The sequence below is a fragment of the Hyperolius riggenbachi genome, chromosome 3, assembly GCF_040937935.1.
Source record: "Hyperolius riggenbachi isolate aHypRig1 chromosome 3, aHypRig1.pri, whole genome shotgun sequence".
NCBI classification, from domain to species: domain Eukaryota; kingdom Metazoa; phylum Chordata; class Amphibia; order Anura; family Hyperoliidae; genus Hyperolius; species Hyperolius riggenbachi.
Window position 1 is genome coordinate 144,462,103 of NC_090648.1, and position 27,348 is coordinate 144,489,450.

At 42.3% G+C, this 27,348-nt stretch overlaps 1 protein-coding gene and 1 long non-coding RNA gene across 5 annotated transcripts in view; one reads left to right on the top strand and one right to left on the bottom strand.

Moving 5' to 3' along the window:
- SKOR1 (SKI family transcriptional corepressor 1) overlaps nucleotides 1-27,348 on the top strand; it is a 44,783-nt gene that overhangs the window by 8,461 nt on the left and 8,974 nt on the right. For all 3 annotated transcript variants that reach the window (XM_068275039.1, XM_068275042.1, XM_068275040.1), the window contains exons 3-7: nucleotides 368-467; nucleotides 6,757-6,867; nucleotides 12,926-12,997; nucleotides 23,753-23,827; nucleotides 26,348-26,422. In XM_068275039.1, coding sequence (XP_068131140.1) covers nucleotides 368-467; nucleotides 6,757-6,867; nucleotides 12,926-12,997; nucleotides 23,753-23,827; nucleotides 26,348-26,422 — 433 coding nt within the window. The remainder of the gene's footprint in view (nucleotides 1-367; nucleotides 468-6,756; nucleotides 6,868-12,925; nucleotides 12,998-23,752; nucleotides 23,828-26,347; nucleotides 26,423-27,348) is intronic.
- The window catches only part of LOC137563066 (uncharacterized), a 203,781-nt gene continuing 176,785 nt past the window's right edge, over nucleotides 353-27,348 (bottom strand). Inside the window, exons 3-6 of one of the 2 annotated variants that reach the window (XR_011030238.1) lie at nucleotides 26,292-26,479; nucleotides 25,811-25,884; nucleotides 15,549-15,651; nucleotides 353-461 (exon numbers count right to left, since the gene is read on the bottom strand). This is a non-coding gene — a long non-coding RNA (uncharacterized lncRNA). The remainder of the gene's footprint in view (nucleotides 462-15,548; nucleotides 15,652-25,810; nucleotides 25,885-26,291; nucleotides 26,480-27,348) is intronic. The other variant, XR_011030239.1, reaches the window with a different exon arrangement.

Below are 27,348 nucleotides of genomic sequence, written 5' to 3' on the forward strand. Positions count from 1 at the left end.
TTGTATGTTTTTGGGACGTGGGAGGAAACTGGAGTGCCCAGAGGAAACCTCACTCAGACTTGGGGAGAATACACAAACTTGCAGATAGTGCCCTGCTGGGATTCAAACCAGGGACCCAGCGCTGCAAGGCAAGAGTGCTATGCCACTGTGCTTCCCTACAATATAGATATTTACCTGCATAACAATCTGGCAGAGTTTGTATGGACTTCACACACTGATCATTTTTACCAATAAACCATCCCTCTAGTACTCTGCCTATATTGCCTTATGTTTGTGGCCCCCACTTGATAATTCCTACAAATATAATATATATAAATGGATCAAAAATGAAATTGCAACTCACTTCTTTCAATATTGTGTATTAAAGGTTTACACAAAGCAGATGGCTGAGATTCCTCCGACAATGAAGGGCAATACACCGCACCAAGGCCTTGCCACACCTTATCTCTGCAGCCTGGATCCTAATGGTAAGACAACAATGCATGTCACAGCTGGGTACAGTCCATGCATCTGTTTAGAAGGCTTTTCTAGCCAAGAAGGAAGGCAGGGTTAGAGCATTACATACTTCTACATGCAGCACATGAGAAGTTGTGTCTTTCTGTGTTTACATTTGTCTTGAAACAACATTTTACCACTTTAGATAAATGCACTGGCTTTTCCACACACAAAAATAATCACTTATATACTGACAAGACTGACTCTAGAGTGTCTCTGCCTATTTAAATGGCACCTGAACTGAGAAGGATATGGAAGCCGACATATTTATTTCCTATTAGACAATACCGGTTGTCTTGCTTTTCCTGCTGATCCTCTGCCTCTGAGGCCTGTTTCACATTGGCCTAAAAAAACGGATGGTTTAGTGGACCGTAACAGAACTGATGCAAAAGGATCCAATGTTAACCAATGGACCTGTTCACATTGGTCCATTCAAACTGATCTGTTTGGTCTGTTCCGCCGAATAAAGCGCAGGTTTGGGTCTGCAGTGATTTTTCCAGATCGAGGGATGCTTAGCATTAACTATATGCTAACGGAACGGAGGGTCGCAGATGGAAAACTGATGCTTTTAAAAACTGATCCATTCCAGTTTTCTATCCGTGCCAGTCCTAATACTTTTAGCCATAGACCCTGAACAAGCATACAGATCAGATTTTTCTGACTGAAGTCTGAATGGATTAGTTGTATGCTTGTTTTAGAGGTGCGATTCAGATACTATTGCAGCCAAAGAGATCAGCAGGACTGCCAGACAACTGGTATTGTTTGAAAGCAAATAAATATGGCAGCCTCCATATCCCTCTCACTTCAGGTGTCCTTTAAGCAAACAAACACTTGTGAGTATTTCTGAGGGTTGGAATACATACAATTCCTCACTGGGTGACTGATTAGAGGGGGTGTGTATTATCCATCCAATCAGGAGCACAGGATTGCTAGAATTAGGAGTTTCCCTGTACATGATTGGACACTTGAAGAGATGACAATCTTCACTACATAAACCACTACAAGGTTTATTTATTTTGAAAACAAACAAACACACACAAAACATGTACATCGGGCTTTTCTCCTGGCGGACTCAAAGCGCCAGAGCTGCAGCCACTAGGACGCGCTCTATAGGCAGTAGCAGTGTTAGGGAGACTTGCCTAAGGTCTCCTACTGAATAGGTGCTGGTTTACTGAACAGGCAGAGCCGAGATTCGAACCCAGGTCTCCTGTGTCAGAGGCAGAGCCCTTAACCATTACTCTATCCAACCACCAAAAGTAGCAAATAACTCTCAGGTTCTTATTGGGGGGATGTTTTTGTTTGAGGTGGTTTTGGTGGTGGGAGGGTGGTGCAAACACAGGGTTTGCAAACTTCATGCACACAGATTGAACTCAAGACCTAACCGCTGCAAGGCAAGGATGTTATCCAATCAGCCACCATGTTTATCTGAGTCATTTGGCCTTGGCAGACATAATGCCTCCAAATGGAAACATTTCACTAGAAACTACCCTTCTTCAGGCACTGTGCATATTCTCAGGAATAATAATAATAGAGTGAGTTATTTGATATTTCCCTTTGGTACCCACAGGCTGAAAATCTATGGCACTCTGGCTTGGTACGGCTAAGCGGCTACCATGACAGTAACCTGCATGATTTGATGGAGACAAATTGTATCATTACATTATTTTACCAATAATGCTAATGATACAATGATATTTCCACCCACCATGCATGACTTTAAAACCTTTTCAATGTTATGTGTTTATTTATCAGCTTTATAAAGCTGTGGCGGTGTATCTAGGAGGTGTGGGAAGCTATTTTAATGCTGAATTAATTAACAAGACTTTTGGATAGCAACCCAAACCGCTAGATGTTATTGTAGTATTATTATTATTATTGCAGATTTGTATGGGATTGACACATTTTTTCTGAACTCTATAGAGAGCATTACTTACTGTCCCCAGTGGAGCTCACAGTCCCGTCTCCTCACATCACACCTAAATTATAAAGTATCATAAAGTATCTTCTGTCATTTTAAATATACGGTAAGTGTTGGTGGACAGAATTAAAAACTGAATCACATAAGTACAGATTACGACAGCAGGAGGGAAGTGAGCAACAGCATCCAACAACCGGAAAGGTGCGGGGCATAGAATAAATTAGGGAGAGAGTCATATTTCCACCCACCATGCATGATGATTATTATTACAATTATTATCAGAAAAGGATCATGGTGAAATTGGGACTTAGGCAAGTACCAACTTTGGGATCACCCTTGATGTCCACCTGGCTTTTTTTTGGTACATTTGGTGGGGCTAGTGTAAACCAGGCCCCTAATCTCTCTTCAGGCCCTAGGTAGATGCCTAGGTTCGCCTTGTGGGTGATCCAGCTCTGATTATTATGCATTTATAAGTGCTGATATTTCCTGCAGTGCTTTACAGAGTACATTAAACAATGAATGTCAGAGTGAGTTCACACTATGCACACTGCTGCATGTGAACCTAATATAATTGTATGTTTATATCTCTGCATTGTAATGGAGCATGTTATCCTTTCTAGATATGTGCTACATGGCAATCCTTCACGCTATCAAAAATCAGGTGCATGTTTTTAACGCGCAGCACGAGCATTGTGGTATGTTCGCATTTCCCTCAGTGGGGGGCTCACATTGACTCTACGTAGTCCTTAATTTAATGTCCCCTACACAGCCTGGCTTGGTGAAATTTGCCTTCTTAAATCAGAAGGAAACTTGCAATAATTCAGCTGTAAGTGAAGATTTGTGGTTACCCACAATGCACCACCACTGAATATGCAAATTAGTCTTTACGCCCCTGTAAACCAGGCAAGCATCCAGAACCTCTGGTGTATAGCAAGCCTATAGCTTTTAATATTACACAGCCACATCAACCCCTACACAGCCTGGGAGCCATTTCTTCTAGAATGTTTTATGGAATGTGGGAGGAAACCTATGCAAACACAGGGAAAGAATGCAAATCCCATGCAGGTAGCGTCCTGGCTGGGAACTGAACCCGGGACTCAAGTGCTGCAAGGCTAGCCTGCTAGAGCAGCATACTGAAGGCTCAGATAGAGTGTTTATGCTAATTAATAATTTTTATATGGTGGACTCTAAACTCCATAATAAAAACAAAACCATAGCAGAGATGACATCTGGATGTAGCTTGTACCATCAGCCAATCAGACAAGGATCACTGAAGGGACATCATGTGATACTACTGAATCATATCAATGCAAGAATTACTTAGCTGATTCTAATCATATCATACATCTAACCACCAACTAATCATATGATACATACATCCAGCCTTCAGCTCACATACTACCCAATGCCAGGGACCTGTAGGAAGTGGTGTTACATATAGTCTGTCATTTATACCAATCTATTCTCATTTTTATATTAGAGAGAACAAAAATATCATCAGAACATTGGATTGTAGAATATAAAATATAATAATTTATATAAGAAATATTTTATATATCTTTTTTTATTTAATTTCATATACCAAATTATTTTTACTTGGATCATGAATAAACAAAAAAAGGAATTAAATAAAATAGCCACTTAATAAAATTGCCAAAAAACGTAAATTGGTGTTTGCACAAGTCTTCATGTAATTTAATGTTATTCTAATCTTCAAATTCAACTAACAGTCAAATAGTTAAGATGTTATAAATATGGTACGAGCCAGTTAATGACATAGAATAGATAGTAATAATCTGGTGTGTAGTAACAGTTTGCTGAACATGGAAGGCAACTCACAGGTGATCCATACGGCACAATAGCTCATTATAGGGCTCCAAAAACAAACATGTTAGCCAGGATGAAACAGCAAACAACACCAGCAATTATCAAACGTAGAAACATCTCGAAGGGAAACTTGTGTGCATGTGTGTATGTGTGTGTGTGGGGGGGGGGGGGGGGAGAAGAGAAGCAGGGAGAAAGAAGAAAGAAGGGGTGAGGAGTAAAGTAGAGATCGAAAAGTGTAACGTAGAGGTCGGAAAAACACAGGGGGGGGGGGGGGGGGATGGGGGCAGAAAAAGGGTGGGGAGGCAGAAGAAGGAGAAGAGGAGTACAGGAGAAGTAAGGGAGACATAAATTGGGAGGCAGGGGAGGTAAGGGAGGCAAAAGGGGGGGGGGGGTGCAGAGGAAAGGAGGGGGGCAGAAGAAGGAGGGGGGGGGCAGAAGAAGGGTAAAGGAGTAGAGGGGAGGTAAGGAAGGCAAAGAGAAAAAGGGAGGGACAAGATGACAACTTAGCATTTTCAGACAAAAAGGTAGGAATATCAAGATATGAAACATGGATTATTATGGATTTATATTGTGGGATGGACTGAGCTTTGATCAGAGAGAACTACGTGACAATGACTTTCTCTAATATTTGTTTCACGCAGATTTGATGCTAATTAATGCAGCTTGGAAGTTTATTTGATTGGTCTAGTTCCAAACTGCATACAATTTGCATGGAAGCTGGAATAATTGGCATTTCATTGACCATCTTTATGAAGAAATAATTACTACTATGACTTTGCATCCTTATTTTTTTAAAGTTTACTTTTGTGGTTAAAAGCAACTCCTCTGGTTCATTTATTGCAGGTCATAATGACATGCTTACATTGTGTGCACACAAAATACATCTATTCCATAGAGACCCTTAGTTGCACCCCTGTGCAATACATTTTTCTCCCGAGTTTTCTCCCAAGAGAAACTTTTTCATCTTCTCTACAAAGTAACTTTTCAGCACTCTGAAATTGGAAAAGTACTAAAAACTAGGTAAAAAAAACTTCCAAAACCTATTTTGAGTATTTTCTTGCTGACTGGTAGCGTAAAATGTGTTTTATTGATGAAGTGTGAAAATATCTCTTGGGAGAAAACTCAGAGGAATGTAAATTGGATATGGGCCTATATGTGTTGTGCAATACATGCGTAATACAACACGGGTGTTACACAGCGCACAGTGTGCATGTTAAAACCTGCACATCATTTTCATAGCATAAACGATTTTGCACATATTATCCAGAAATGCAGTGTAGAAATTGCGTTAGGAAAATATGGCCCATTACAGTGCAGAGGTGTGAACATACCTAAATAATTATAAGGGCAGTGCATTCACATGCAGCAACACAGTGCAATGCAAAACGCATAGTGTGAACTCACTCTAAGGCCCTTTCACACTGAATCCATTGCATTCCCGCACAATAGACAATATCATTGCAACGTGGCCCATTGATATTTCTTTGGTATGTTCAAATTGGGTGAGGTGTGGCTGGACCTGTCAGTGTAATGCACATCATACTGACAATGTGCATGTTTACAGTGGCAGTGAAGCATACTTTCATTTTAGTGTATCGTGTGCAACACTATATGGCCGCAGAAAATGTGATCTGATCACAAGGCAACATGCATAGTATAAGAGGACCCTTGCAGAGATTGTCAGACAGGAGTGTCAAAGCTTGTTGCCAGCCAATGGATTAGTGCAGGTGTATAAAATTAGTAATGAGGGCTCTTGCTCTGTGCACATAGGAAAATGCAGTCAGCTCAAAGTTCATAGTTAGCCACAAATTGAAATGGAAAGGTAAGTTTTAATAACTTTAAATTGTAAAAACATTTGCATTGAACTTATATATGCTCATAGAATTGATTTGTTTCTTTACGAATCATTTTACGTTTAGTTTAATTATCCTTTACCATTAATTATGATTTAACATCAGTTTAAAGTGAGGTAAAAATAAACTGATAAGATAAGCAAATATATTTATCCTCCCAGGGTCTTATTTTATATTTAAACATTTACAAAAGTAGGTTTTACGGTTTCTAATCAGCGGCAGCCTATTAAGCGTCCCAGAGTTTGAAAAAGATCAATAGTTCATGTGTTTTACTTTTATCTCTCTCTGCCCTCAGAAGTTGTGTTCTGACAGGAAAATCTTTATGGCTGTAATTTGCTTATCAGTGATACTTACTTTATTCCCAACAAGGTATCCAATAAGACCGAAGCTGTCACTTCCATGCCTAGAAATTAACTCTTTCAGGCAGCAAAAGAAAACAAGTAAAACAGCCTAGTTTTTAATATGTTTTGTACTGTACATACACCTGTTTATCTCATCATGTGACATATCGCCTTGGGTACACTGTAACGTTTTAATAGGGAAGGGATAACTACTGCACTGAACAGTGACTTGCAGCACCCATCAGTGCCCGTATATATGTTTATGAGAAGTGCCGGCTTCATGCCCTCTTAAGGGTTAAAAACTGTATTATTGCTTTTTAAGAGCAAGATTCAGAGGACAGTCATTCCACCGCTGAGGATATGGAGAGCAGGAAGCCATTGCCAGACCAAAGGAGCCATTTATCTCACACAAGTCCCCTGCACACTGACAGAGGTAGGTGCTATTGCTGGCCCAGCCACTATATCTTGCTAATGTTCCATCTTCACAGTTTGCAAGTGTTCCTCACCCACTTGTCTAATAAATGGGCAGTTTGCGTTCTACCTCCCAATCCTATAAAACGAGCACATTACCCCATCTTCCTGTTTAATGTCCACATTAATAATACATCTTTGGCACTTCTTATTCACAATCGATAGGAGGAGATTTAAATCAGCAGTAAAAAGGCCTGTCCCCTCCAGCTTTCACCAAATAAATATTTAAATAACCAATTCAATTGTTTAAAGAATGCCCTTTCTCGGGAATGCATCTTACTTTTTGAAGGAGGAAGAAAAAAAAGATTATAGAGTGAAATTTGCATTTTACTTGCTTTCCTGCGCCAGAAGTGTTGAGTCTTCGGTTTACAACATGACATCAGGTATTTGTTCTGAGCAGGTCGGCAGGATTTGATTCTTGCATTAAATATTCAGCACAGTAGTAAGTTTAAGTTGTACAAGGAAACAATAAATAAGTAAGAGGAGATTTGCCTATTTAACTTAATGAAAATACTCTGTTCCGTTTGTCTGTGTTTTCTCTAATAGGCATATGAAGTCAGTACTGGAGGTCTTCCCCCGATTAGTTTCAAGTCAAATTTCTCTTTCTTTCTAATGCAGCTCTTATAATATTAAAAAGCCAGTTTTAACCGTAATTGATATATCAGTTTTGTGCTGATCCTTTCAAGTTTGATAACACCCTCACCTGCAGCAGATTATGATTTAATAAATTATGAAAAGACCACTATAGTGAACATTTTAAAATATATGTAAACACATACAAATAAGAAGTATGTTTTTTTTCCAGAGTAAAGTGAGGCATCAATTCATTTTCTCCTATATTGCTGTCACAGTAATGGCCCATACTCACGAGGGACTTTTGTCGCCTCAACACGCGGCGCGCGCGTGTTGCGGCGACAGGTCGCCCGTGAGTATGGGCCGTTGCCCGCGCGCGCACCCCGAACTGTCGCCCATCGCTCATGTCGCCATGCGATTGAAAGTTTCAATCGCATGGCAACAGTCGCCGCCGCACCTCCGCCGCAACTGTCGCTAGTCCGCGTGAGTACGCGGACTAGCGACAGCAACATGATAGTAAATAAACGGCGCTTCCGGCGGGGGGAGGGACAACGGCGACAGCTTCCGTCGCATCAGTTGCCAGGTCCCTCCGCCGTGTGTATGCGGAGGGACCTGGCGACTAGCTGTCACCAGCATGTCGCAAGCACGCTCCCGTGTGCTTGCGACATGCAAAAAAGTTGCCCGTGAGTATGGGCCATAAGTAGTAGAGATCTTACAGAACCAACAGGTTTTGGTCTAGTCCATCTCTTCATGGGGGATGCCCAGCATGGCCTTTTTTCTTTATAAAGACACTTCCTGAAAAGTTTTTATACAAAGATGTTGGCCAGCCTCCCTGCTCGCTGTACACTATTTGGGCAGTTAAATGGAGCATCTGCCATTCAAGTACTTTTGAAAATAAAGAAAACACTGAGAATCACCCATAAGGAGATGGGCTGATCCAAAACTTGTTTGCTCTGTGAGATTTTTACTACCTACTGTAAGTGACAGCAACATAGGAGAAAAGTAATTTACGGCTCATTTTACTCTTACAAATTACTTTGTACAGCGCTGCGACCCGCAGCAGCGCTGTACTGGGGACAGCCGTGTGACACGGCTGTCCCCCTGGCCCACAGGAGAGCGATTGGCTCTCATAGGCTGAAGCCTATGACAGCCGATCGCGTGATTGGCTGGCTGGTGGGAGGGAGCGACGGGAATGAAAAAAAAAATAGTAACATTTATTTAAAAATAAATGAAATAAATGATAAAAAAAATAAACAATTTGGGGGTGATCAGTCCCCACCAACAGAGAGCTCTGTTGGTGGGGGGAAAAGAGGCGGGAGGGGAATCACTTGTGTGCTGTGTTGTGCGGCCCTGCAGCTTGGTCTTAAAGCTGCAGTGGCCCAATTAACTAAAAATGGCCTGGTCACTAGGGGGGTTTAACACCACGGTCCTCAAGTGGTTAAACAGACTCTGAAGCCTCTTTAAAAATAAGTTTTTAGCTCTTATTTATGTTAAGGATCTATGCCCGACCTAAAACGCCGTTATCCTGCAGCTGAACAAGGGTTTTATTACCCTAAAAATCCCCAGGGTAAAAATCCGACTTTCTTGGTCGTGGATTTTGCTGCCCAGGGAGGCAGAGCTTAGCGCTGTAGCTCTGCCTCCATTCGTGTCAAACCACCGCGGATCTCCGCCTCTCCCCGCCCCTCTCAGTGAAAGAAAACTGAGAGGGGCAGAGAGAGGTGGTGATCAGCGGGGATTGATGTGAGGAGAGTCAGAGCTACTGCCTGGGGATTTGAGGGTGATAAAACCCTCGTTCAGCCACGGGATAGCAACGTTTTAGGTCGGGCATAGATCCTTAAAGGGGCACTATAGCGAAAAATTGTAAAATTTAAAATATGTGCAAACAGACAAATAAGAAGTGCGTTTTTTCCAGAGTACAATAAGCCATATATTACTTTTTTCCTATGTTGCTGTCACTTACAGTAAGTAGTAGAAATCTCACAGAAGTAACAGGTTTTGGACTAGTCCATCTCATCATAGGGGATTCTCAGTGAGGCTTTTATTCTTTATAAAGATATTCCCTAAAAAGTATTTAAACAATGATGATGGCCAGCTTCCCTGATTGCTACACAGTTTTTTGGCAGTTGGACAGAGCAACTGCCATTCACTAAGTGCTTTTGAAAATAAATATATCCCTGAGAATCCCCTATGAAGAGATGGACTAATCCAAAGCCTGTCACTTCTGTCAGATCTCTACTACCTACTGTAAGCGACAGCAACATAGGAGAAAAGTAATTTATGGCTCATTTTACTCAGGAAAACACGTACTTCTTATTTGTTTATGTTTGCATATATTTTAAATTTTAAAATGTTTCGCTTAGTGCCCCTTTAAAATAAATAAGAGCTAAAAACTGATTTTTAAAGAGGCTTTAGAGTTTCTTTAACTTCTTCTTCACTGTACACGGTATGTCACTGTCCACTGTCCATACAAACAGTATATTATCACTGTTATTATGTCATTAAGTGAGGGACAGAGAACAAAATTACTAGTGCAAATCAAGTCATTAAAGCCATAATAGAAATCAGTGCTTCTTCCCACCAGTGTTCACCTAACGTGAAATAAACATTTTGCACTATGGTTCTTTGTGAACAAAGAAAGGGACATTTTTTAAAAAGTTTTTTTTCACCTTTTTTACTTGTGAGCTGGAATATCACCAATACCACTCCAAAACGGTAGGCAGTTAAACGATACGTAATAAAGTCACAGTGAACCAAAACCACCAGGATTTTGTAAGGAACTAAAATGAATCTAAATGCCCCTTTACTAAAAAAAACTACTCAAAAAAACAGAATGTATTTGCAATTATGTAGTATTATGCGAACAAGAGGGAACTCCGATAATGCATCACTGAGTGAATATGCTATGTAATATTCAGAAGCCATAGGCATACTGTTAACCAGCAGATCTGGATGTGTGTTTGGCTTCTCTGGGACATTAAGAGATGATTTGCATATCTACTTAGTGATGCATCTTGGGAGTTCATTCTTTCTTACACAAAGCTTCAGAATTGCAAATACCATCTGTTTTAAGAAGGGAAATTTATATCTAGCAAAGGTGTGGGATTTCTACAACTGACAAAACTTTGATTGGGCATTGCAGGGCTCAGGACTGATGTACAGAGTCCTTGGGCCCTTATTCAATTAACTTTTTCTCTTGCATCTGATTTGCAAGATTTTTCATCTTCTCTTTTGAATAACTTTTAAGCATTTCAGCATTTTGCAATTGAAAAAATATCAAAGAGTAGGTGAATAAGTATTCTTAAAATTAATTTGAGTATTTTCTTGCTTGCTGATGGTTTAACCTCCTTGCCGGTTATCCCGAACTCAGTTCGGGGTAACCTGCGCAGGAGGATTTCTCAGGCCCTGCTGGGCCGATTTGCATAATTTTTTTTCCTACACGCAGCTAGCACTTTGCTAGCTGCGTGTAGTACGCGATCGCCGCTGCTCGCCGCCGATTCGCCGCTACCCGCCACGCCGAGCCCCCGCCCCAGACCCCTGCGCAGCCTGGCCAATCAGTGCCAGGCAGCGCTAAGGGGCGGATCGGGATTCCCTCTGACGTCACGACGTCCATGACGTCGGTGACGTCATCCCGCCCGGTCGCCATGGTGACCGGGGAAGCCCTGCAGGAAATCCCGTTCTCAACGGGATTTCCTGCATACTCTGATCGCCGAAGGCGATCAGAGTGGGTGGGGGGATGCCGCCGCTCAGCGGCTATCATGTAGCAAGCCCTGGGCTCGCTACATGATTTAAAAAAATAAATAAATAAAAAAAAAGTGTGGCGCTGCCTCCTTGCCGGATTTTTTAGACCGGCAAGGAGGTTAAAGAGCATTTTATTGACAAGGTGTGAAAATAAAATGTAGGAGAAAACTCAGGACCTCTTGGGCCATATGCAATTCACTTTTTCTCCAAGGTGATATTTTCCGAAACAGAGCAAAACGGCGTGGGGAAATTTGGTTGCACCATGCACAGCCATAGGCCGTAATGTGAATTATGGGTATAGCGGTGCTCAGACAGTAATTTGGATGCCATCAAAAGACGGAGCCCAAATTACTTTAAGAACAGCGTAATTCAGTCGCCTGCAATAGCTGGCAGCCAAATTATGTCTTTTCCCTGAGTCCATGGTGGCCTGGAGGAGGAATAGTAATTAACTCAGATGGGACTTTTTCAGGAGCAGGGGGAGCCATTTTTTGGCTTTACCCTGCGGCCAAATTTTTTGGGACTGTTTTTGCACATATGCAGTAATTTCACTCTTTGTCAATAAAATGTGTTTCAAGCCAATAACAATGGAAAACAAAAGTTTGCTTTCTTAAAACAGAAATAATTTGCGATAATTCAGGTTGGAGTGAGCTCCGAGATGTCTCCCAGGCACCACTGCTGAATATATGCAAATTAACAAGCAAGGAAATATTCTAATCATTTTGACAGTAGTTTTTCACCCAATTTTAAGTACATAGCATCAGCACAAAAGCCAGGCAGCACATTGTTTATTAGAGAAGGAACATGGCGCGCGTCGGGTACGCATGCGCAGTACATGCGGCGGCGTAAAACACAGACCCTAGAGCCCGTTTTTACACGCCCTCGGGTCTGCTAGTATTTCCTAAGACTTTTGAATACTGAGGAAGGCAAGGCATAGTTGTGCAGCTTGGCATCTTCATTCTTTGATGTAATAAACTCCCACTTTTGCACCCTGTTCTAGCTCTGGAGTTGGGGAAGTGGGGGGCATTATTAGTGTGTGGCATAGCGGTTTCCTTATTGCTCACATGACAGCATCATTACCACGGTTATATACTACATTTTATTTAAATTACTAAGCAGGAAGCTACAGTCCAGGGTTAATCTTTATCAAAGCAAATTAGATAATGAATTCTATTTACAGCGTAGAGTATTTCTCAGCCTTGCTTTAGTTTACAGTATTACATTTTGTTATAAAGTAACTTTGATGCAAAACCTATGATCTCATTTCAATAAGCACTGCAAAGAACAAAGAGTCAATTGCACAGTGCAGTTACCCCAGTCATCCAATCAGAATCTAGGTTACTGAGGTCAGAACAGTGCACTGTTGTATTGATTTGGTAACTACAGTATAAGCCATTCTACAATAGATGTCGTCTCATTCATTGCAGTATTTGATTTTGACCTAAACGTTGTACCCTTATTGTTTATATAATGTAAATACACTGCGGTACATGTAGTGGAAACCAAATGTACATTGAGCAGTATGTTTATTACTTGCTTTAAAACACAATAAAAGCAAGAGCGCTGAGGTGGATGTGCTTACTATTGATTGCTGCACTGAATTGCTCCTCATTTCTCTGTTTTAGTACGTGGATCATAAAATAATAAAAGACGACTTAGTTTTTTTCTTTGGAGTAATCCTTTGTTTTACTGTACATGCTTCTCACTCACAGGGGAGGAGGACAGCCCGATCGATGTCACTGGAACACAGTTTGTAGAAAAAGACATCGAGAACATGGCAAAAGGTGGGTATAAATGTCTTGTGCCAACCCATAAGCCATGAGTTAGGTCTACAGTGTTGCACTTAATAGATCATTGTTTTCTATGTGTTATTATATGTTATTTCTATATTGTACCACCATTGTTGAAAACAACAAAGGTATGTATATAAATCATTATGTGCAAGGGCATAACTACAAATCATGGGGGCCCCCAGCACAACTTTGATTGGGACCCCCCAATGTTCACAACCCTTTCCTTGCCTCCCTGGGTGATCCTCACAACATGGGGGTTTATCATACAAAGGTCATAAAACAAGTGTAGCCATCAGGATCTTCACATCTATAATAAGTGTAGCCACAAAAACACCTGGTCTGGACTATCAGAGAAAGGGGAGGTTAGCAGTTGCGCCCCCCCTCCACACACCCCACATCTGCTCCCCCCCCAATTACGCCCCTGATTATGTGCAAAGCTACTTTTTCCTCATTCAGCTCTGTAGAATTTTTCATTAAATGTTCTTGCTATAGCTAGATGGATCAGAGTCAGAGTGACCTGTGCTGCATAACAGTGAGAGCTGATAGGAATAACCATATTCCCTGAAAAAACACTTTTCCTTTCAGCTAATTTCCTCCTCAGTAGGGATGAGCTTCCCAATTTCACTGAATTCAGATTTCCGATTGGAAATCAGCTTTCTACAGTGGAAATCGGTATGTGGAAATCGGAATTCCACAGAATTACCACATTTAAATTTTAAGTCAATCGCAAGACTCAAAAGTATTGGTCCAATCAGAGAATGCGGAAGTGTACCACAGTTGGCAATCAGGAATGCGGATTATGCATAATACAGTACATCTGCAAAATATAGCAAATTCTGCCCAAAAAAATATTTTTTTTTCAATTTACTAACTTTATTGACAAAAATAACAAAAAAACATTCTGTTGAAATCTGATAGGTACATGTCGGCATGGGGAATTCCGTCGGAATCGGAAATTGGCATATCTCACCATACTCTTCAGAGATAGAAAATAATACTTTTACCCAGAAACCAGTACTTTAAATCTCAGCTAGAACTTCAGCATATGTGGCCATTTCCTATAGCATTACTATTAAAGAGACACTGAAGTGAAAAAAAAAATATATGATATAGTGAATTGGTTGTGTACTATGAATAATTACTAGAAGATTAGCAGCAAAGAAAATATTCTCATATTTTTATTTTCAGGTATATAGTGTTTTTTCTAACATTGCATCATTCTATAATATGTGCAGATTACACAACATTCAGCATTCAAAATGATTCTTTCAGAGCAGTCTGTGAACTAATGACCTCTCCTCTGGCAGAGAAAAAGAAAACAGTTGAGATAATAAAAGTCAGATAACAGCCCTCTCCAGGACTAAACTTAGTGGGAGAGTTAATGGCTTGTTTGCATAGAGATAACAACTGGAGTTTCTTAACTCTTCCTGTACTGGAAACAATTAGACTGATGTATCTGATCTTAATGTTTTATTTCTTAGCTGTACTACACATACAAATCATAATATCATAATTTTTTTTCGCTTCAGTGTCTCTTTAAATGATATCCGAGGTGAGGAAATAAATGTAGCTTTACTTACCTGGGCTTTTTCCAGCCCCTAGAAGTCATTTGTGTCCCTTGCTGCAGCTCCAGTCTTCTCCTGTGTCCCGCTGGAAGCCTCTGAAGGATCGCCGACCCCCTATGGGCAAGCATCTTCTGCGCATGCGCAGGCTCAGTACACTCCCAATTTCGTGGGTGCGTTCTGCGCAAGTGCAGAAGACAGGACTGCCAGCGGGACCCAGAAGAAAACCGGAGCTGTGGCAAAGGACACAAAGGGCTTCTAGGGGCTGGAAGAAACCCCAGTTAACTAAAGCTAGATTTAATTTGTCACCTCGAATATCCTTTAAGCATCCACTACTGGGGATGACATATACATTTGTATATTTGGAATGAGTTGCTTTATCGCTGGTGGCAATTATTGGCTATGTAGGACTCTCTTTCGAGGGGGTGGGGGGATCCAACAATACCCCCATCCCGACAAAATAGAGACTGCCTTTCTGACAGGAAATCTTTTAATCAACTAAAGGCCAGCTAGATAGTGTCTTGGTTAAGGCCAGCTGTCCTGGTTAAGGGCATTACCTTGGATGTAAGAGACCAAAGCTTGTTCCTGGCTGGAGCCAGTACCTAAGCAGCAAGACAAGACTGCCTAACACTCCAGGATGTGCGCTCTAGGGAGCTGCAGCTCTGAGGCACTTTGAGCCTAGCAGGAGAAACACACTATACATATGTTAGCATTTCAAAAGATTCAGGGTTAGGAGTTACAGACTGACCACTGTCAATGCATGGTCCAGGATTATACACTGTTATAGAATAATCCCTAGCTTTCTGTCTGAGGGTGCTTATTTACTTACTAAAAACAGCTACATTTCTGTTTTGGTCAAACGCATTTGGATAAAAAAGCTTACTTAGATTCATAACACAGCTGTACACGTTTGTGGAATAAATGCAGTATAATAGTAGAGGAGCTGTACATGAATAGCAGGGTAATTTATCAGTAATCACCTCTAGTCATTCTGTTCTCATGATTGCCTGTTATGTTGCCCATTTTCCATGTTCAGTTCATAAGGGGATCTGTGCAGTAAAGGCAGACATTGCTCTCATGTCCCTGGAATAAAGAATGAATACATTACAAACCGAGCTACTCAAGAACACTTTACCAAATGTGCTTTGTGCCAATATACCTGAGAGTGAGAAAAGAAGGATCTGTGTTTCAGTTGGTACACACGAATGAAATATGCTGGTATTAAAGCCCAAATATGCAGAAATAGGGTTTTGTGCAAGGACTTTATACCAGATCTTGTTTATAAGCCCTAATAATAAGCTGGTGTAAAATAAATAACTTTTTGAAGGGTTTTTAAAGTTTAAATATAATGTTCACATGCTAAATCAGCCCCAAATTGCTTCTTGATCATACCTCCCAACGTTTTGAGATCAGACAGAGGGGCACTTAAGCCACACCACTGCCACACCCCTAATCACGCCCCTGACACAACCCTAGTCACGCATCCCATAAAGATTTCATAAGAAAAATACGGTGTTTTATAATTCAAACCACACTGGTTCTTTCTATCCTGGTACATTTTCCTTCATTTTAAAATTAGTAATATATCAATTTAAAGGATGGGAATAAAGTTTAGAGTCATTCAAACACATTTTTAGTAGAGAAATATATATATTTACACTGAAAGAGGGACAAAGTCCTGAAAGAGGGACAAATGAGGAGGAAATAGGGGCAGAGGGACAGGACTCCCAAAGAGGGACTGTCCCTCCGCAAGAGGGACAGTTGGGAGCTATGCCTTGATCATGAATGTAGTTATAATATATTGATGAATCCCCCCTTCCCCACAAGACATATGAGTAGCCTCTGGCTGCCTGTTGTGTACAAATACATCATCACAGCAGCCTCTATATTGTGGACATTGTATGCCATCTGTAATATCTGTATAGTGTGCCAGCTTCCCCATGCCTCTACTGCAAGCCTTTCACTGCCGTCAGTTTCTGTGTGGAAGATTTAATCAGATCTCTGTGATCTATAGTCAGGTCTGGTCATAGCTCTCGGCATGTCACTTTCTATTCCTGACTTTGCCCAGGAAGCAGAAGGGGCATGGGCAGGAAAAGGAAGGAAACATTATAGCTGTTCCATAAGTCCTGTGTCTTGAGCTACAACACAACAATGCAGAAATACAGGTTGCTTTGGAGGAAATGATTATGTAAAAAACAGCTATTTGGAAAAGCAAATATAGTGCATAATTGATTAGTGAGGAATTTGAGTCTGTCTTCTTAAGAGATGTATATTTTAAGAACACTTACCGTATTCTTTAGCATAGCTGATCAGGAACCCCTTCACCAATGTTGGTTCTCTACTAACCAACAGGTTCCCTTCCCAGAGTACAACTGTAAGCCCAGCATGCATTGCACACATTGGCATATTGGGATATATACTTTTGGACAACTCTATATTTTGGTTGTTCTCAATGTGCATTAACCATCCTACAATGGTTTAAACTACATTGCAACATGCAATAACAAAATAATGTAATAAGAATAATATACAGTGTATATTGTACATGAGGGCAACGTTGTATATATGTATGGAAGTTTGTAAAAAGTGTTTGTGAGTAGGGGGCTACCTGTATGAAGAAGCAGAGAAGAGTCATTTAACCCCTGAGAGTGTGCCCACATTCCAACCTCCACCCTAATGTTATTATACGGAGGTGTGCCCACATGGAGGTGACATCAGACCCTGCTGGGACTCACCAGCTGAAGAAAGGCTGCAGACCAGTATGTAGATTTCACAGATGATTACCAGCAGGGCCGGATTTTCCATTAGGCACTGTAGGCATGTACCTACAGGCGCCTGATGATGGAAAGTAGTGTTGGGCGAACAGTGTTCGCCACTGTTCGGGTTCTGCAGAACATCACCCTGTTCGGGTGATGTTCGGGTTCGGCCGAACACCTGATGGTGTTCGGCCAAACTGTTCGGCCATATGGCCGAACTAAGAGCGCATGGCCGAACGTTACCCGAACGTTCGGCTAGCGCTGTGATTGGCCGAACGGGTCACGTGTAGTGTTGGGCGAACATCTAGATGTTCGGGTTCGGGCCGAACTCCGAACATAATGGAAGTCAATGGGGACCCGAACTTTCGTGCTTTGTAAAGCCTCCTTATATGCTACATACCCAAAATTTACAGGGTATGTGCTCCTTGGGAGTGGGTACAAGAGGAAAAAAAAATTAGCAAAAAGAGCTTATAGTTTTTGAGAAAATCGATTTTAAAGTTTCAAAGGGAAAACTGTCTTTTAAATGCGGGAAATGTCTGTTTTCTTTGCACAGGTAACATGCTTTTTGTCAGCATGCAGTCATAAATGTAATACATATAAGAGGTTCCAGGAAAAGGGACCGGTAACGCTAACCCAACAGCAGCACACGTGATGGAACAGGAGGAGGGTGGCGCAGGAGGAGAAGGCCACGCTTTGAGACACAACAACCCAGGCCTTGCATGAGGACAAGAAGCGTGCGGATAGCAATTTGCATTTTGTCGCCATGCAGTCATAAATGTAATACAGATGAGAGGTTCAATAAACAGGGACCGGAAACGCTAACCCATCACAGATGTTCATTGTTCATGTTACTTGGTTGGGGTCCGGGAGTGTTGCGTAGTCGTTTCCAATCCAGGATTGATTCATTTTAATTTGAGTCAGACGGTCTGCATTTTCTGTGGAGAGGCGGATACGCCGCCGATCTGTGACGATGCCTCCGGCAGCACTGAAACAGCGTTCCGACATAACGCTGGCTGCCGGGCAAGCCAGCACCTCTATTGCGTACATTGCCAGTTTGTGCCAGGTGTCTAGCTTCGATACCCAATAGTTGAAGGGTGCAGATGGTTTGTTCAACACAGCTACGCCATCTGACATGTAGTCCTTGACCATCTTCTCCAGGCGATCGGTGTTGGAGGTGGATCTGCACGCTTGCTGTTCTGTGTGCTGCTGCATGGGTGTCAGAAAATTTTCCCACTCCAAGGACACTGCCGATACCATTCCCTTTTGGGCACTAGCTGCGGCTTTTGTTGTTTGCTGCCCTCCTGGTCGTCCTGGGTTTGTGGAAGTCAGTCTGTCGGCGTACAACTGGCTAGAGGAGGGGGAGGATGTCAATCTCCTCTCTAAAGTCTCCACAAGGGCCTGCTGGTATTCTTCCATTTTGACCTGTCTGGCTCTTTCTTCAAGCAGTTTTGGAACATTGTGTTTGTACCGTGGATCCAGAAGGGTATAAACCCAGTAATTGGTGTTGTCCAGAATGCGCACAATGCGTGGGTCGCGTTCAATGCAGTCCTAGGCCAAAGAGGTCATAGCCTAGGGTCACAAAACCTGTTTATTTGGGCAATTTCAATGGTGGCGAGTCTGACGTACATAAATCGCAGCAATGGCCGTTAGCAACGTCTGAATCTCACGAAATGTCTCATGCAGGTAGAAGACATATTGTTAGACTTGGGCTCCAAAGATGGGTTCCCTACATCTCTGCAAACCAGAGTTACAGGGCTCCAAATTTGGTAAAATCCCCCATAGGCTTTCATTGGGCCTCCTATTTACAGTTCCAAAATCTCACATCTTTTCAAAGGGCAATTACTCAGCAGTGGCAAATTTTCTAGCATTGTAGGGACCCTTAGGGGGAACATGACTGGTGAGTTTCGGGCCCCTAGGCCGAAGAGGTCATAGCCTAGGGTCACAAAAACCTGTTTATTTGGGCTATTTCAATGGTAGTGATGGTGGCGTACATAAATCGCAGCAATGGCCGTTAGCAACGTCTGAATCTCACAAAATGTCTCATGCAGGTAGAAGACATATTGTTAGACTTGGATTCCAAAGATGGGGTCCCTACATCTCTGCAAACCAGAGTTACAGGGGTCCAAAATTGGTAAAATCCCCCATAGGATTTCATTGCCTCCCTATTTCACTTTCCAAAATCTCACATCTTTTCAAAGGGCAATGGCTCAGCAGTACCAAATTTTCTAGCATTGTAGGGACCCTTAGGGGGAACATGACTGGTGAGTTTCGGGCCCCTAGGCCGAAGAGGTCATAGCCTAGGGTCACAAAAACCTGTTTATTTGGGCTATTTCAATGGTAGTGATGGTGGCGTACATAAATCTCAGCCATGGCCGTTAGCAACGTCTGAATCTCACGAAATGTCTCATGCAGGTAGAAGACATATTGTTAGACTTGGATTCCAAAGATGGGGTCCCTACATCTCTGCAAACCAGAGTTACAGGGGTCCAAAATTGGTAAAATCCCCCATAGGATTTCATTGCCTCCCTATTTCACTTTCCAAAATCTCACATCTTTTCAAAGGGCAATGGCTCAGCAGTACCAAATTTTCTAGCATTGTAGAGACCCTTAGGGGGATCATGACTGGTGAGTTTTGCCACTGCTGAGCCATTGCCCTTTGAAATGGTGTGAGATTTTGGAACGGTAAATAGGAGGCCCAATGAAAGCCTATAGGGGATTTTACCAATTTTGGACCCCTGTAACTCTGGTTTGCAGAGATGTAGGGACCCCATCTTTGGAATCCAAGTCTAACAATATGTCTTCTACCTGCATGAGACATTTCGTGAGATTCAGACTTTGCTAACGGCCATGGCTGAGATTTATGTACGCCACCATCACTACCATTGAAATAGCCCAAATAAACAGGTTTTTGTGACCCTAGGCTATGACCTCTTCGGCCTAGGGGCCCGAAACTCACCAGTCATGTTCCCCCTAAGGGTCTCTACAATGCTAGAAAATTTGGTACTGCTGAGCCATTGCCCTTTGAAAAGATGTGAGATTTTGGAAAGTGAAATAGGGAGGCAATGAAATCCTATGGGGGATTTTACCAATTTTGGACCCCTGTAACTCTGGTTTGCAGAGATGTAGGGACCCCATCTTTGGAATCCAAGTCTAACAATATGTGTTCTACCTGCATGAGACATTTCGTGAGATTCAGACGTTGCTAACGGCCATGGCTGAGATTTATGTACGCCACCATCACTACCATTGAAATAGCCCAAATAAACAGGTTTTTGTGACCCTAGGCTATGACCTCTTCGGCCTAGGGGCCCGAAACTCACCAGTCATGTTCCCCCTAAGGGTCCCTACAATGCTAGAAAATTTAGCACTGCTGAGCCATTGCCCTTTGAAAAGATGTGAGATTTTGGAAAGTGAAATAGGGAGGCAATAAAATCCTATGGGGGATTTTACCAATTTTGGACCCCTGTAACTCTGGTTTGCAGAGATGTAGGGACCCCATCTTTGGAATCCAAGTCTAACAATATGTCTTCTACCTGCATGAGACATTTCGTGAGATTCAGACTTTGCTAACGGCCATGGCTGAGATTTATGTACGCCACCATCACTACCATTGAAATAGCCCAAATAAACAGGTTTTTGTGACCCTAGGCTATGACCTCTTCGGCCTAGGGGCCCGAAACTCACCAGTCATGTTCCCTCTAAGGGTCCCTACAATGCTAGAAAATTTGGTACTGCTGAGCCATTGCCCTTTGAAAAGATGTGAGATTTTGGAAAGTGAAATAGGGAGGCAATGAAATCCTATGGGGGATTTTACCAATTTTGGACCCCTGTAACTCTGGTTTGCAGAGATGTAGGGACCCTATCTTTGGAATCCAAGTCTAACAATATGTCTTCTACCTGCATGAGACATTTCGTGAGATTCAGACTTTGCTAACGGCCATTGCTGAGATTTATGTACGCCACCATCACTACCATTGAAATAGCCCAAATAAACAGGTTTTTGTGACCCTAGGCTATGACCTCTTCGGCCTAGGGGCCCGAAACTCACCAGTCATGTTCCCCCTAAGGGTCCCTACAATGCTAGAAAATTTGGTACTGCTGAGCCATTGCCCTTTGAAAAGATGTGAGATTTTGGAAAGTGAAATAGGGAGGCAATGAAATCCTATGGGGGATTTTACCAATTTTGGACCCCTGTAACTCTGGTTTGCAGAGATGTAGGGACCCTATCTTTGGAATCCAAGTCTAACAATATGTCTTCTACCTGCATGAGACATTTCGTGAGATTCAGACTTTGCTAACGGCCATTGCTGCGATTTATGTACGTCAGACTCGCCACCATTGAAATTGCCCAAATAAACAGGTTTTGTGACCCTAGGCTATGACCTCTTCGGCCTAGGACTGCATTGAACGCGACCCACGCATTGTGCGCATTCTGGACAACACCAATTACTGGGTTTATACCCTTCTGGATCCACGGTACAAACACAATGTTCCAAAACTGCTGGAAGAAAGAGCCAGACAGGTCAAAATGGAAGAATACCAGCAGGCCCTTGTGGAGACTTTAGAGAGGAGATTGACATCCTCCCCCTCCTCTAGCCAGTTGTACGCCGACAGACTGACTTCCGCAAACCCAGGACGACCAGGAGGGCAGCAAACAACACAAGCCGCAGCTAGTGCCCAAAAGGGAATGGTATCGGCAGTGTCCTTGGAGTGGGAAAATTTTCTGACACCCATGCAGCAGCACACAGAACAGCAAGCGTGCAGATCCACCTCCAACACCGATCGCCTGGAGAAGATGGTCAAGGACTACATGTCAGATGGCGTAGCTGTGTTGAACAAACCATCTGCACCCTTCAACTATTGGGTATCGAAGCTAGACACCTGGCACAAACTGGCAATGTACGCAATAGAGGTGCTGGCTTGCCCGGCAGCCAGCGTTATGTCGGAACGCTGTTTCAGTGCTGCCGGAGGCATCGTCACAGATCGGCGGCGTATCCGCCTCTCCACAGAAAATGCAGACCGTCTGACTCAAATTAAAATGAATCAATCCTGGATTGGAAACGACTACGCAACACTCCCGGACCCCAACCAAGTAACATGAACAATGAACATCTGTGATGGGTTAGCGTTTCCGGTCCCTGTTTATTGAACCTCTCATCTGTATTACATTTATGACTGCATGGCGACAAAATGCAAATTGCTATCCGCACGCTTCTTGTCCTCATGCAAGGCCTGGGTTGTTGTGTCTCAAAGCGTGGCCTTCTCCTCCTGCGCCACCCTCCTCCTGTTCCATCACGTGTGCTGCTGCTGGGTTAGCGTTACCGGTCCCTTTTCCTGGAACCTCTTATATGTATTACATTTATGACTGCATGCCGACAAAAAGCATGTTACCTGTGCAAAGAAAACAGACATTTCCCGCATTTAAAAGACAGTTTTCCCTTTGAAACTTTAAAATCGATTTTCTCAAAAACTATAAGCTCTTTTTGCTAATTTTTTTTTCCTCTTGTACCCACTCCCAAGGTGCACATACCCTGTAAATTTGGGGTATGTAGCATGTAAGGAGGCTTTACAAAGCACAAAAGTTCGGGTCCCCATTGACTTCCATTATGTTCGGAGTTCGGGTCGAACACCCGAACATCGCGGCCATGTTCGGCCTGTTCGGCCCGAACCCGAACATCTAGATGTTCGCCCAACACTAATGGAAAGGCAGCTCATTCCCCTCCCAGAGTGTCTCCTTCCCTTTGCAGATTGCTGATCAGAGTGTAAATAAGAGGTTACTCACCTGGGTCTGTGCATTCCACTGACCAAATCTCTCTTCAGTTAGCTAGCTTCTCAACACTGAGGTTCTTCTAGCTACCTAGTATTTGGGGGCACTACTTAATATTGAGGTTACTTCTGGCTACCTAATACTAAGGGGCACCTGCGGCTACCTACACCGGGCAGGGGAAGTAAGGGAGAAATGACAGCTGGGACAGCCAGCACACTTGCGGTGCAGTTTGGTGGTGGCTTGTAGGTTCATGGAGGGTGAAGTCTAAGTTGCCAGGACATCTGTGCCTATAGGCTTCTGTGATGTAAATACACTTGCAAAGTATGTATAGATGCATCACCAGATCAAGCACTGGTTGGGTGTGTAGAAGCCTCATCTGACCTTTGGGACTTACCCTGCTGGGGAAATAGTCAACCACTAGTGCACTGTTCCCTTCTCTATAGGAATGAACATCATGCATGCTTGGTCAAACCAAGGGTGCATGTTTACATGCATATCTTTCATCATTGTTGTCATCATCCGTCATCAAGCTAATGTCTGAATTCGGCACTAGAGAGTAGGCCCTATACTTGTGATACTGAGCTGATAGTTCAGACTAGTGAATTCAGTGAGTGTGTGCATTATATGAAAAGCTTCCTCACTCACAGATTCTTTTTCACAGATGAGCTGCAGAAACTGTTAATGGAGCAGATGGATTTAAGGAAAAAGCTAGAACGAGAATTTCAAAGTCTAAAAGGTATTTAGACCATTACCACACCATTACCAATGCAGTGATCATTTTACTTTCTGTATTCATTGTAAATGTCCTGTGATTTTTTTTTCTGACTTGTGCTCATGCTTAACACTGCTTTTCCAAATACTGTCATCCATTGCTACGTGCATGCCAGTATGGTTGGCAACCTATAAACTAGTCTTTCCATAAACGAATGGCAGTTACACTGTGTTATACAATGATGGCAGTGCAGAGTGTTACCCAGCATATCAGTCAGATTGTACACAGTGGTGCACAAATTAACATGAGATTATTAATAATTACGGTATGTATTAAAGAGGCACTGTCTGTAGTGACATATAGTAGAATGCAGTAAATTATTCAGAATACCCACTTGTAAAGTAATTTTCCTGGTTTCAGCGTCAGAATTATTTACTATCTCTATATACAATATTGTTTTATATTGGTATGTAGCTCCACCCTCCCAGTGATGCTTATGCTAGGTTGTTAGGTATGCAGAATCCTCCTCCCAGAGCATTCTGGGAGAGCGAGTACATACCGGTATTCTACTGGCTTTAGAACTCTCAGGAAACAAATATTCTGCAGAGATCACCACACAAGAATAAAGATGTTGCCATAAATAAATGATAAATGTCAGGGGAAGCAAAGGTTTAACAATGACTAAATAATGTATCAATGAATATTGTAAAAAAATAAGTAATTTATTTCTGATGTTCTTTTCACTACAGTTCCTCTTTTATATAGTTCAGATATATTTTCAAAAAATGTACTAATGTCACAAGATATGTAAAGCATTAGCTTAAACAGTAATTTGAACTGAAACAAACTATATCTTAATACATGCAGAAATATACAGTGTATGTGAACATTCTCAAATGTGAAAAATGTGATATACTTTATACTGCCTTTATCTTGTACAGTGGCTTGTTTATTTTTTCATTGGGGCTGGAGAATGGTGGATGGAATATGTCATGTGTGACTGTTAAAGAAGCAATTGTCAGACAACAGGCATTGGCTGCCCATGGGTATCTGAAGTATAGAGAGCAAGGGTGGTCCCTCAGGACCTCCTTCTGGCTAAATGACAAATAAACAAGACTGCACACCTCAGCCAAGTATTCATGTTTATGTCTATGAAAGGAGGAAGGAGAAGGGAATTGAGTGATGACTCTGTGGGCACTGCTTAGCTCAGGGGAATACAGTGGCAATCAAGTAGGTTATCAAACAAGTCTGTGGGTGGCTCTTCTTTATTCGCAGAGTAACTTGCCACCCAGTCTTCCCAGTATTACATAATTTGGGGACTCTCGTCTAATTTCAGCCTACAGGCAGTAGATGATTGTTGCTTAAACCAGTTTTTGAGCTTAAATCAGCTTAAATCGGGAAACATTCTGGTGTCTGCCTGATCCTTCCACACCACTTGTTGATATCCCTGCATGGGGGAACAACCAATGCCCCCCAAGTAAAATTTTTCCAGCCAATTGCTACTGGTTTTCACTGAGATAAGGCTACTGGAGCACATCCTGTGTTGCCCACCCTTAGTTTCTCCATTGATATGAACGCTTGACCAAACCAAGCATGTATGTGTGTGTACCAAACTTTCCTGAGACAGCCAATTGATACTGCCAGTGAAAGTGCACCTAGACTGAAAGGGGTCTGCAAGACTATCCATAAAGGTGGAAAATCTCCACTCCCTGAAGAATTATGAGGGGACCCTGCTGATACCTCTACCAGTCAGCCTCATCTCCATGTTAAATTTTATTTGCAGCTTTGTTGAGGTTGGGGCAAATTAGGCTGCTTACCTTTTCTGGTGTCAGACAGCTTTGAGCTTGGATAGTCATTGCTGTCACTTGGGGACCAAAACTAAAGGTGCCCAGTGCCTAAGAAGCCATGAATCGTTAGGTTCTCCTGGTCTCCTTAGTGACAGCATTAGGATCCAGTTTGGTTTAAACACTTTGTAGTTATCATAGATAAAGTAGCAGGCATATTCACCATATCTGTATGACTGGTGTAGTACTTCTAGAACAAAAGCCTTCACACTTGCTAGAGCACAGGAACATTTCCATCTAGTAAGAGATTGAAAATACAAGAGAATACATGATCAGACATTCACTGTACCTGCTTCAATTAGCTCCCAGAGGTAACTTGGCCAGCAACGTATTATACTTGTTACCATTATAACAATCATTCTTTAGGCTACGGGAAATAATTAACTGAAAGTTAAATTGCTAAACCTGTGAATTCAAAGACTTGTAGCAAGTCTCAGGTGACCTGTTCCCGATCACACATAACCCTCCCATGCTAATACCACAGGCGAGATTAGCACAGAAGCTATGATTGTATTCTTGGTAATGTCACTGCCTACACTGAAGGCCTCTAGAAGCCCCAGGATGGAGTGTCAGCTAATGATTGTCCTCTCCAGTGCTCAGTGTGCGTTTGGGAATGTGTTGTTCATTTCACCACAATCCTGTGCCTGTAAGTATGGAGAGCTGTGTGTTTGTTGCACTAACTCCTGCCCTCTGTTGTCAGACAATTTCCAGGACCAGATGAAGAGGGAGTTGGCATACAGAGAAGAGATGGTCCAGCAGCTGCAGATTGTCAGAGGTAAGCTATCCTGCAGTTCTTCCCTCGTCTGATGCTGTTTACAATCAGCTCCATCGCCTAGGTTTAAATGCAAGGTAATTTAACAATTATTTTTTCTTATTTAATATCCTCTGATTAGCCTAAACATAGCAAACAAGCCTCGCTTGGGCCTTGCAGGCACCATTACCAAACAGTGATTGAACTCCTCTGCACGCTAATTTGCATGGGTTTCTAAATTAAAAATCGAGGCGTAAAATTACCTGCGTGTTAATGCCTGCGATTGTGTTTAATTCTGCTCGTATCCATCTGCCTCCCAGCACAAAATCACAGGCAGTGTCCTTACTGTAACTCACTTCTAACAAACTGCTCTGCATTGTCTAGCTGGGAAGACTGCCTTTAACCCAGTCTTGTCTGCAGAGGCATCCTGCCTGCGATCACGAGTGTATGCAGGGCATTCATACATCTTACTGCGTGCAGCTCGCATTCCAGTGTGGCAGCTGGCAAAGCTTCTGATCTATTGTAGAGAAATCCAATTAAAGCATGGAGACAAATCATAAATATTGTGCATGTCTTCCATATAAGTAAACCTGTACTTAGTATTTTTTAAATTATTATTTTTTTAGAATTAGACAAGACACAGAACATTTATATTGTGCTTTTCTCCTGGCAGACTCAAAGCGCCAGAGCTGCAGCCACTAGGGCACGCTCTATAGGCCGTAGCAGTGTTAGGGAGTCTTGCCCAAGGTCTCCTGCTGAAAAGGCGCAGGCTTACTGAACAGGAAGAGCCGAGATTGGAACCCTGATCTCCTGTGTCAGAGGTCGAGCCCTTAACCATTACACTATCCAGCCTAAATCAATCCTTTGCTATATCTAAATACAGGTATAGTTTTGTGGCATAATTAAACAGGGTGATAATAGGAATATATTGAGGCTGGAATAAATAGCAA